Genomic DNA, 10642 nt, shown 5'->3' with positions numbered 1-10642 from the left:
CGTGTGCCATTGATCGAAACAAGTGATAGTCAGAGGGAGCAACGTCTGGAGAATACGGCGGGTGGGGTAGGACTTCCTATTTCAACGTTTCCAAGTATGTCTTGACCACTTTGGGGTCGAGCATTGTCATGCTGCAAAATTACTTTATCGTGTCTCTCGTTGTATTGCGGCCGTTTGTCTTTCAATGCTCGACTCAAACGCATCACTTGCGTTCGATACCGATCGCCTGTGATTGTTTCAGTCGGTTTTAACAGCTCATAATACACTACGCCGAGCTGGTCCCACCAAATACAGAGCATGACCTTGGAGCCGTGAATATTCGGTTTGGCCGTCGACGTGGAAGCATGGCCGGGAACTCCCCATGATTTTCTGCGCTTGGGGTTATCGTAATGAACCCATTTTTCGTCCCCAGTCACAATGCGATGCAGAAATCCCTTCCGTCTTTGCCTTTCAAGCAGCTGTTCACAAGCAAACAAACGCCGTTCAACATCTCTCGGCTTCAATTCGTACGGCACCCAATTTCCTTGCTTCTGAATCATTCCCATGGCTTTGAGGCGTTTTGAAATGGCTTGTTGAGTCACTCCCAATGATCGTGCCAATTCTTCTTGATTTTGACACGAGTCTTGATCAAGTAATGTCTCCAATTCTGCATCTTCGAAAACCTCTTCTCTTCCACCGCTATGCCGGTCTTCGACGTCAAAATCACCGTTCTTGAAGCGTTGAAACCACTCACGACACGTTCTTTCACTAGCGGCCTCACCATAAGTATTTGAGAGCATTCGATGAGCCTCAGCCGCAGATTTCTTCATATTAAAGCAGAAAATTATAACCTCCCGCAAATGACGAGAATTTGGCTCGCAAACTGACATTTTTAATCGAGAATAACTTTATGATGCAGACACAAATCGACTAATGTTTCTATGGGGTTATGTTGACAGATGCCCAAGTTTATTGTATGACGTTTATGATCTATTTATTTCGACCACCACTTATCGCTAAAGCCACCTATAGGAAAAGAAAAGTTGTACACCTAATATTTTAATTGGGTTTTCATACACATACATATATTGATATTTGAAATATTGAATATATAATTAAAAAAGAAATTTTACATTAATATCACATCAATTTGTTTAATATTTTAGGAGATATAAATCGCAGTGCTCTTCGTGTTACAAAATATCTGTCCATTTGACGACATTGATTGCGCCCCTATTACTCATTTGAAATAAGCGAATCAAATTATTTTTTTAATCTATATAAGAGAGTGTGTGTATAGCTTCATCCCTTACCAAAATAAAAAATATAAAATAATTATTAACAAAATGGCGATCTTTAAAAGATTGAAATTCAAATTTAATACACATTTTTCAAATTTGACGAGACGAGAAACGAACTTAGAATTGGTAGCATATGACTGAATTCTTTTAGAATTCTCTGTGCCATCTTAGTAGTGGTTTATTATACGTGAAATCGAACTGGCATGTATACTTGGCCGTATATTTGGGTCTTTCATCCTTGCGTCTTTCAAAGCTCTATAATTTTGATATTATGAATATTGCTTTAATATTTTAGGAGTACATTTTCAAGACCTTAAACTTTCAGAAATTTCACATTATAAAATGCAATTCAAAACAAGTGAAAATTCAAAACATTCTATAATGTGGAATCACGTTTCACATCACCGAATCATATCACCGAATGTGATCCATCGTGGAATACAATTTAAGAAATTTAACAAGAAAATTACTCTTATTACTTAGATAAAGATAATAAGAGAGTAATTTTATCTAAACAATAGAGAAAATTGGTCTTTTATCACTTCTTGTCATACTCTTAAATATCTTAGAGTGAAATTTGAAGCTTAAAAAGTAGAGTAAAGTGACAATCAAGTTACTCGAATTCGAACGATTTTTCACTCATATAGAGTGATTTTTTTACTCTGAATAGTTGAGTGAATATTTTCAATCAAAATTAAAGAGTAAAACTGATATATATTTTACAACTTTTACAATTCTGTAATGATTAGTGATTCTTTCCATACAGAACAAAATACATCTCATGGATATCCTATACCTATAGTAGATATCGCGATATCTACAGGATATCCATGAGATATATTTTGGATATTTGTCCTTTATGAGTACATATAGAAAAATAATATTTTACTGTTAAGAAAAATGATTATTCAACTTAATTTTCCTTTTTTTAAGAAATGGTTACTTTTAACGAAGAATATTTTCTTGATAGCAGTCTTAAGATATGATTATCATACAAATTTAAGAAAAGTTCATTATACGATGAACTCAAAAAAAGAATCTATTTTCTTTACAATATATATAGAATGTTATAAAATATTTAAGAAAAATTTGGTTCGACTCTTTGTGTATAGTCAAAAATTTTTATTTTAATTTAATATTTTTGATTGAAATGTTAAAATATTTTCCAGGATTCAGAATGTATTTTAAGTAAAGTTAATATTTGTGATAAACTTTTAAGGATAAATTTAAGGATATATACTTCCCTTATAGAAATATCATATTAAGAATCATTAATAATTACTTATTTTCAGTATTAAAAATACTGGATAATAAATAATTATCAATGATTCTTAGTATGATATTTCTATAAAGGTTGTATAAACTTATAAAATACTTGAAACAAGCAACATTTACTTAAATGCAATATGCATTTTTCTGTGTTAAGTTGTGTGATATATTGAACTTTATTGATCTGAAAATTATTTATGTTTTAGCAAATACGAAAGCCCGATCAACTGTTGCCGTACTTTGTGATGGAATTGTCGCACGCGATTCCAGGCTTACCAGGACTGTTTGTTTCCGGTGTATTCAGTGCTGCGTTGAGGTATCACGAAACACGCATATCACTCTTCTGCCAATTATTACTGAAAACTCTGATTTCTATACGTAGCTATCTTTGCTTAAAAAATTCGATATAAGAATTGATAGAAATGTACACAAATTTCATTGAAATACTACATGAATATTCTCTCTCTTTATTTGAACTTATTATTTCTATTAAAAACTTCAATGCATTCAGCTCGTATAAAAAAATATAAATCTTTTTATATCGTAACTTTTAACGATTAAATATTTATCTGAATATACATGCCTTCCCAGATAGCACAGAAAATTTAAAAAGAATTCAGTCGTATGTCACCCATTCTGAGTTCATTTTCAGATGCAAAAAGAATTCTTTTTACATCTAAAAATGAACTCAGAATTGGTGATGTACGCGACTGAATTTTTTTTTTATTTTTTTTTGAACGCTCTGTGCTATCTGGGTTTCTATGTAATTTTATTATTTTTTATCAAAAACACGATTCAATTACACAGATTTTTCTTATCTAATTCTACCAAATCTTTCAAGCAGAGATATATAAGATTTTTAAGATCAGAAAGATGGATGTCGGGTGTTAGGAAAAGAAAGAAACGACGTATTTTCCTTGAACAGGCTAACGCACGTCGCCTTTTCTTAACACTCTATCCTATATGCCCGTTCATTTTCCCTTATTCGCGATTATGTACATTCGCTCATTGACCTCTAGCACAATGTCGACCGGATTGAATTCCATGTCGGGCGTAATCTACGAGGACATGATCAAGCCGTGTTTCCGTAATCCGATCTCCAACGTCGGCGCAAGCCGCATAATGAAAGCCACGGTTGTGATAATAGGAGCCATTTGCGTAGGCTTGGTCTTTATGGTGGAGAAACTGAGTGGCTTGATTCAGGTACGACGTTCTTGTAACATTGAGTGTCCGTTTTGTTCGAATTACGAATCGGAGTAAGGTTCGCCAATTACCTCACGATCAATTTGTGATCTATCTTTCCTTTTTCAGGCCGGTAGAAGCTTGTCAGGTATAACCGCAGGTCCTTTACTCGGAATGTTCACGTTGGGCATGTTCTTTCCAATGGCCAATTCTACGGTAATAAGCTCTGATTGTAAAAATTCAGTTACAAACTTTCCCAAGTTTATTTCATCGTCGGAACGTAGCGTCAAGCTGCGGAACTTTTGGATTAGGCAAATATTATGTTAATTGACAGCTTGAGATCTTACATTAAAATTTTTTTGTTCGTTTTCGTCACATATCGAGCAATGCTCCTATTTATTTTTGCACGTACTTTCATTGCGTAAAAGCATTTATAATTCTGTGTAATTAATACGACGTAAAATTGCAGAAAAATGTCAGTGTTCTGTCGGTAAAGTTTTCAGCTTCAGCATCCTTTTAACAACTACAAAAGGAAAACACGACGACTACAACCTATTCCTATCTATTCCTGGATCAATATTATACAGTCAGTTACGAGATATAAAAAACTCGCCGAATCAATCGTTAAAACTAGCACGATTCTGGATAATCTTGTATTTCTCACGCAACCTTTTCATTTCTGTGCTGTTACCTATGTAGGGAGCACTTGTCGGTGCGTTAGTCAGTCTTAACCTGGTTGCTTGGATCTCTTTTGGATCGCAAGCTGCGATCTCCACGGGATCGATTTATTTCCCTGTGAAACCGGTATCGGTGGAAGGCTGTTCCGAGTCACTGAGAAGCATCGCTGGAAATCTCACATTGATCGTCGAGAACGCCGTCAGGTACAAGTTCATCGGTCGAATCGTGACAGTGCGTAAAAATCACTACTCTGACTCATTGTGATTAAGTTACAATTTTTATTTTTAGGGAACAGCCCTTCTTTTTGTACAGAATGTCGTATCTCTGGTACACGTGGGTGGGTTTCTTAACTACAATTCTGGTGGGCCTGGTGGTCTCGTGGTTCACGGGCCCGCATAAGTACAGTTACGCGGACAAGAGACTATTTACACCCGTTATACATGGTCTCTTACGCTCGAGGGATTCTCCGAAAACGGTATGTTCATTTCTTCGCGACCGATTTGTCGTCCGAATCTCTTCGTGCTAATTAATAATGTTCGTATCTTCACTTTTTTTCGCAGAATCAGGCGGAACTCACGAGAATGGTCAACGATGCGAGCGATACGACGACGCAGATTTCTTCGAAATGTTAACGAAGAGCCGTTTGGCTAAAATTGCCGATTCGGCTAAGAGATTTATATTCGCAGGGATTAAATCTAGATTCATTCAAGTTTGCTTTCGACTAGTTTTGATATCTCGTAAAATTATATTGCGGAGCAAATGACGGTCCTACTAAATCTTTTAATGATTTAATTGTCCATCGTGCATAATCATCGATCGATCACATTACATATAAGACGAAACTACTACGTCGAATATTCGTCATTTCACGCACGCACAAACTAATTAATGATAAATAAACTATTATACAAACCCAGGCAAAGTGAGAAACAACGTTACAAAACGAGATAGTCTCGTTTTGAACGATGAACGTCTCGTATTTAAATTTAATTAGGCCGATGAATAAATTCATAACATGACAAAGATCTTACTCGAAATATTAATCGCATATCTACTTGTACAAATATCTATCGTTAATAAGGACAATTTTTGTATAGTTTGTGCTTAATTCACATGTGGCAAAGTGTAAAATTTTCACGGGTAATTGTCGTAAAATCTACCAAAATACCTAGAAGCTAGACAAACACACTGGTGAATACTATATATCATAGCGCGCATATACTGCATCTTTTGTTAATATTTCCACACGATAGGTTTCCACTGGTAACGAATGTCTCATTCGTATAAAACATCAATAATTTGTATAAACATTCTGTTAACAATATTAACTGATGAACAGCAACGCTAAAACTGAACTGAGAAAACTGGATATTCGTGAACTGGATGCACAAGTAATATTTACCATAGAATGTATACAATATGTACAACCATCATGAGTTGTCGATTTGACAATATCTCCTTATATCACTAAACCTCACAGCACAAATTCGTAGCTATACATAATACGCAATTAATTGTTAATAATATATAATAACGGTGCACGGGGTACTGTCTTGTAAAAATTCGGAACTTATGGAAAGAAGCATCTCGAGATCTGTTCTCGCGGCACACGGTGCACTTGCACATTTGGCACTGCTTCCTTCTCAGTCTTAAATTTGGCGAATTCAAGACGTGAGCGGCGACATGCCGATCGTTCTAGGATCTTGTTGACCCGGCTGGGTCGGTGGACCTGGCTGAGGACCGGTCTCTAAATTTTTCAGAAGCATGTTTAACCAATGCTTCGTCGAGGCGTCTTCTTGTAAGCAAGTGGCAAAAGTATTGTCCCTTAGTTGATCCGGTAAGCATTGCCTTAATGCTAATAGTGCTCTGCGAAGTTAATTATATTTAAGTTTTAGGTACTAGATAAGATCGCACTGCATATAATAGAGATTAATATTGATATGTTAGAAGTATACAGATATTCGAAATTGCGAGTTGAGATTTTTGATTGTTAAAGTGTATTTCAGCACTTGGTTATTTATTTACTTTGTAGCGGAAAACGTATTTACAAGTGAAATTATTTGACTCTCAGTTCTTTTATTGAATTAAATTAAAATAAATAATATGCACTTTGTTATCACTTAGTATTTACCTAGGATTATCCGATAGTCTCAAGTAACATCTTACAACGTGCTTAAGCAATCTAGCCGATGGATCCTTGGCTAAGGATAAAACCATTTTCCCCAGGATCATTGCAACATGACTGAATCTGTCGTACGTTTGACAAATATACGAAAGGCCACTATCGTCCAACAATATTTTTTGCAGTATAAACGTGGCGACAGTTTTGCTTAATTCTGAGCCGCTCTCCATAATTCGCAAGCATAAAGGAATGATTTCTGTAGTTAGCAAGAAAGTGATGACCTCCTGTTCATCTGTTTTGACTAACGCTCCTATTACTCCAAGACTAGTCAGTCTTAGGTATTCAAAAGGCCTAGTTTTGCTCACTGTGTGCAAAAACGGATATAAGAATAATGGAACATGAGCCTGAAACCAAAGAAACACATACAAATTGCATTAAAATATCAAAAGACATATATATATATATATATATATATATATATATATATATATATATATATCATACTGCTAAAAGTTTTGACATATTTCACACGTCCTAACTTAACCACTTTAATTTTTGTATTAATATTTTAAGTTAATAGGTAAATATATTAACAAATAAAACATCTGTATGTGTATATATACTTTACATATAAAATATGTTATTAAGAATTTACATAATATATTATCATGAATTTTGTTACAAAACATAAAAATTGTTATTAACACTTATTAAATATTTATTAACACTTATATACACTTATTAATAGAACATAATTTTTCGATATCGTATGCATTTAACGAGTCTCAAAAATAAAAATTAGTAAAACTGCATAAAAAGTAACATCTCACAATTTTTTTCTTTTTAAAATATGTTATAAAGATGAAATTTTAAGTAACTTTTTCCTATACAACTATATGGGGGTCCCATATAGTTTCGGAGATATTTGACTTTAAAGTTTTGAAAGTGTACATGTATGTGTTATAAATGGACTTAATAACTAACCTAACAGATCTGGCAATTATACATAGAAATATAGCGTTCCGTTTCCACGCATAATGCGCATGAAGCGCAGCGTTAGAGTGACAGAAATACGAAAGTAAGATAAAATGAGAGGGAGAGCACTCGGGTGAGGTTCTCGAACCTAGGTTAGGTTAGTTCTCGAACGCATGAACTGCATCAGCTCCGAGATAGTGCAGTCTATGCAATCTCATGCGTTCAAGAACTAACCTAACCTAGGTTCGACAACCTCACCCGAGAGCTCTCCCTCTCTTTTTGGTTGCGTTCCGTTTCACGCATATGCGCGCATTTATCTATAGTTCATGTTACGTATATTGTAGACAATGCGCGCATAATGCGTGAAACGGAACGCAACCTTTATCTCACTCTCGTATCTCTGTCACTCTAACGCTGCGTTTCATGCGTATCATGCGTGGAAACGGAACGCACCCATAGTAAACAGTATATGCGCCCCTTCCCAAAAAACTAACCCTAACCTAACCTATCTATTGAAATATGACAATAACTGTACACGTATGTACGTAACCCAATCTTTACATTTTTATATATAATTTCTCAATGGAAAATAATATAAGAATACAAATGCAGGTACTGCTTGCGATATTTTTTGCATTTTTGCAAATTATATATAAAAATGTAAAGACTGGGTTGCATATATACATGTACAGTTTACCATATTTCAATAGATAGGTTAGATAGATAGTTTTTTGGGAAAGGGATGCGGGGCTCCTCCCCTCCCCCGCGCATATATGTGTACTGTTTGCTATATTTACCTTATCTTTAATATACACAAATAAAACATCGTATTTAAAAAAATTTCTTTGATTTATAACTTTTTAATGACTAATCAGCGACAGCTAAAACCTTTCAAAAGTTACTCAGTAAGATGTCCTTAATAACATATAAAAATATAAAAGTGCAGTAAAGTCCATTTATAACACATACACACTTTCAAAACTATATAGGAAAAAGTTACTCAGAATTTCATTCTTTATAACATATTTCAAAAATAAAAAAGTCGGTGAGATGTTACCTTTTATGCAGTTTTACCTAAAAATTTGTGGTATATTTGTATCTTTCATGCTCCGCTAAAAACCTAATCTAATCTAACTTTATAGCATTATGACAATGTTAGTTATTAAAATATTAAAATATATGTGCATAAAAGTATATATTTTAACAACATTGTTACAATACTGTAAAAGATTAGGTTATATTAAGTAAGGTTAAGTTAGATTTTTAACAGATTGAGGGACACAGCTCTCCACCTTAAAGCTTTCCTTCAAAAATGTACTTTTGAATATTTTTTCTTGTTATACACATTCACATTCATATTCAGTATTATACATACTAAAATTACAATATGAAACATAGTCAACATTTACATAAATCAAGGAATTACAGTATTTGGGTTATTTCATGGATATATAGAATTCATTCAAGTATTTAAAAAAAAGTATTGATGCATTCATCAAAATCATATATTCTTTTAAGTAAAAATTCTGCAATATAATTAATATAATGCAATGTAATAGTACTCGCAACCTTATGTATCATAAGAAAGAATACTTGCTTTCATATCAATCAAACTGTTATTATCCAACTGTGTGGCAATGTGTGTGGTATGTGAGACACTAGTTTATTGAACAGTAATATATTTGTATATATGTTACATATTTACTTTTCAAATATACATACTATCAGAAAAAAATGGTCTATTTATGAAACTTCTTTTGTAACTTTCTAATAAATAGCAAGTAATGGTTGAAATCTTTCAATTATTACTCAAGACGACCTCTACAATATATGTAAAAGACACAATCATCAAAGGTATCTCCCTTAAACAAGAATTTTACAATAAAAAAAAGTTAACAAGTTAAAGTTAATACATTCTGTATATATGACTTCCTAGTTTAAACTGAAAGTTGATTTGTTTAAAATTAACAGAATTAAGTTAAAAGCTATTAATTTCTTAACATCTAAACTTTTTTGTAACTGATTAAGTAGATTAGATAAATACTGATTAAACCGATTAAACATTATCTAACTCTGTATATAGAATACAAAAACATATCAACACATTCAAGCCCAAAAATTCAAATGTCTATTCATATTGGGTGAAATATGCTTTGACTCAAGCTTCAGGTGCAAGCGGTATTGTGTGTAAAAAGCTTTCTGCACTAGAAAGAAAATCCCACCCCATCAAAGTGTAAAATATTTCAAAGACTCGCATTTCGCGATATATACATTCAAAACAATATAAATCTTTTTAAATCGTGTGATCTTACCTGTAGGAATGCAGATCTTGTCTCAGGATGGCTGGCTACACATTGTAACAGAGCCAAGGCATTGCACACGCGATTGCTCTGATAAGCGGTAAGGGTCGCAGGATTAATAGCCGGGTAGATGTTAATGATTTCTTGTAATAAGGAGGCTGTAGTGCCGAACGAATGCCATAACATCGGCGCTAGGTCAGGCACTACCTCACGTTTCTTACTCAATTCCAGTAACGCATTCTCCCGCGTTTCCGGGTTCGACAGTTCAATTATCCACGTGTAAATCTTCTCGCGATCGACAGTGGATTGTAGAGCGGCTGGGCTTTGTTGCGAGCTCATTGTGACTTTTGTTCTCGATTGTGCAATTCGACTGTAACGTTGCGGCCCTTCGTGTTCGCGCGATGTGTAATGTATAACCTTTTTATGTTCCGTGCGAATTCTCGAAATTCAAAGCTCGACGATGTATCTTGTGTACGATGATTCGCAATATTCGTTGTGTCTGAAATATCAAACGTTTTGACTAAAATAAATATGTATTTCGGCGTCACGTTCTCGTACGTTCTGTAACGTCCTGTTTCATCAGGTCACACTTGGTTATAGTTTACCGCGAACTGTGTAGAGAGAGAAACGAATCCCTTCTTTTTCTTCTGAAGCCCAATTCTTGGCAGTGAGCGCTTTCTAGCTACGTGCGTATACCATGGACGTAGTATACATCCAATTGCTTAAGTCCCGATCTACAATAGATGTAGTAAGCTTCAAGCCGTAAGAAATTAACCAATCACAATTGATTATTCCTATATAATTCCACTGTGATTGGTCAATTTCTTAAGGCTTAA

The 10642-nt window shown here is 34.3% G+C and overlaps 2 protein-coding genes across 3 annotated transcripts in view; one reads left to right on the top strand and one right to left on the bottom strand.

The window, feature by feature from the left end:
- LOC116842942 (sodium-coupled monocarboxylate transporter 1-like) overlaps positions 1-6513 on the top strand; it is a 16509-nt gene extending 9996 nt beyond the window's left edge. For both annotated transcript variants that reach the window (XM_032812836.1, XM_032812835.1), the window contains exons 9-14: positions 2756-2865; positions 3569-3752; positions 3861-3947; positions 4431-4612; positions 4698-4884; positions 4970-6513. In XM_032812836.1, the coding sequence (XP_032668727.1) occupies positions 2756-2865; positions 3569-3752; positions 3861-3947; positions 4431-4612; positions 4698-4884; positions 4970-5041 (822 nt within the window). In that variant the 3' untranslated portion in view covers positions 5042-6513. The remainder of the gene's footprint in view (positions 1-2755; positions 2866-3568; positions 3753-3860; positions 3948-4430; positions 4613-4697; positions 4885-4969) is intronic.
- Positions 4668-10145, bottom strand: LOC116842945 (CCR4-NOT transcription complex subunit 9). Its single transcript, XM_032812840.1, has 3 exons — positions 9819-10145; positions 6541-6935; positions 4668-6275 (listed from the first exon to the last, which is right to left on the bottom strand). Exons 1-3 carry the CDS (start codon positions 10143-10145, stop codon positions 6074-6076), a joined length of 924 nt encoding a protein of 307 aa, XP_032668731.1. The 3' UTR covers positions 4668-6073.
- Between the last annotated feature and the right edge of the window lie 497 nt (positions 10146-10642).

The sequence above is a fragment of the Odontomachus brunneus genome, unplaced genomic scaffold, assembly GCF_010583005.1.
Source record: "Odontomachus brunneus isolate Ranch 3 - 2012 unplaced genomic scaffold, Obru_v1 Obru_scaffold_028, whole genome shotgun sequence".
Lineage (NCBI taxonomy): Eukaryota > Metazoa > Arthropoda > Insecta > Hymenoptera > Formicidae > Odontomachus > Odontomachus brunneus.
This window is presented reverse-complemented; position numbering and strand designations above follow the sequence as displayed.

Coding starts and splice junctions, on each gene's coding strand:
- LOC116842945 (XM_032812840.1), bottom strand. CDS start 10,145: ATGAGCTCGCAACAAAGCCCAGCCGCTCTACAATCCACTGTCGATCGC. Junction 6,936..9,818: donor CAAGATCTGCATTCCTACAG/GTAAGATCACAC, acceptor CTTTGGTTTCAG/GCTCATGTTCCATTATTCTT. Junction 6,276..6,540: donor AGACTATCGGATAATCCTAG/GTAAATACTAAG, acceptor TTAACTTCGCAG/AGCACTATTAGCATTAAGGC.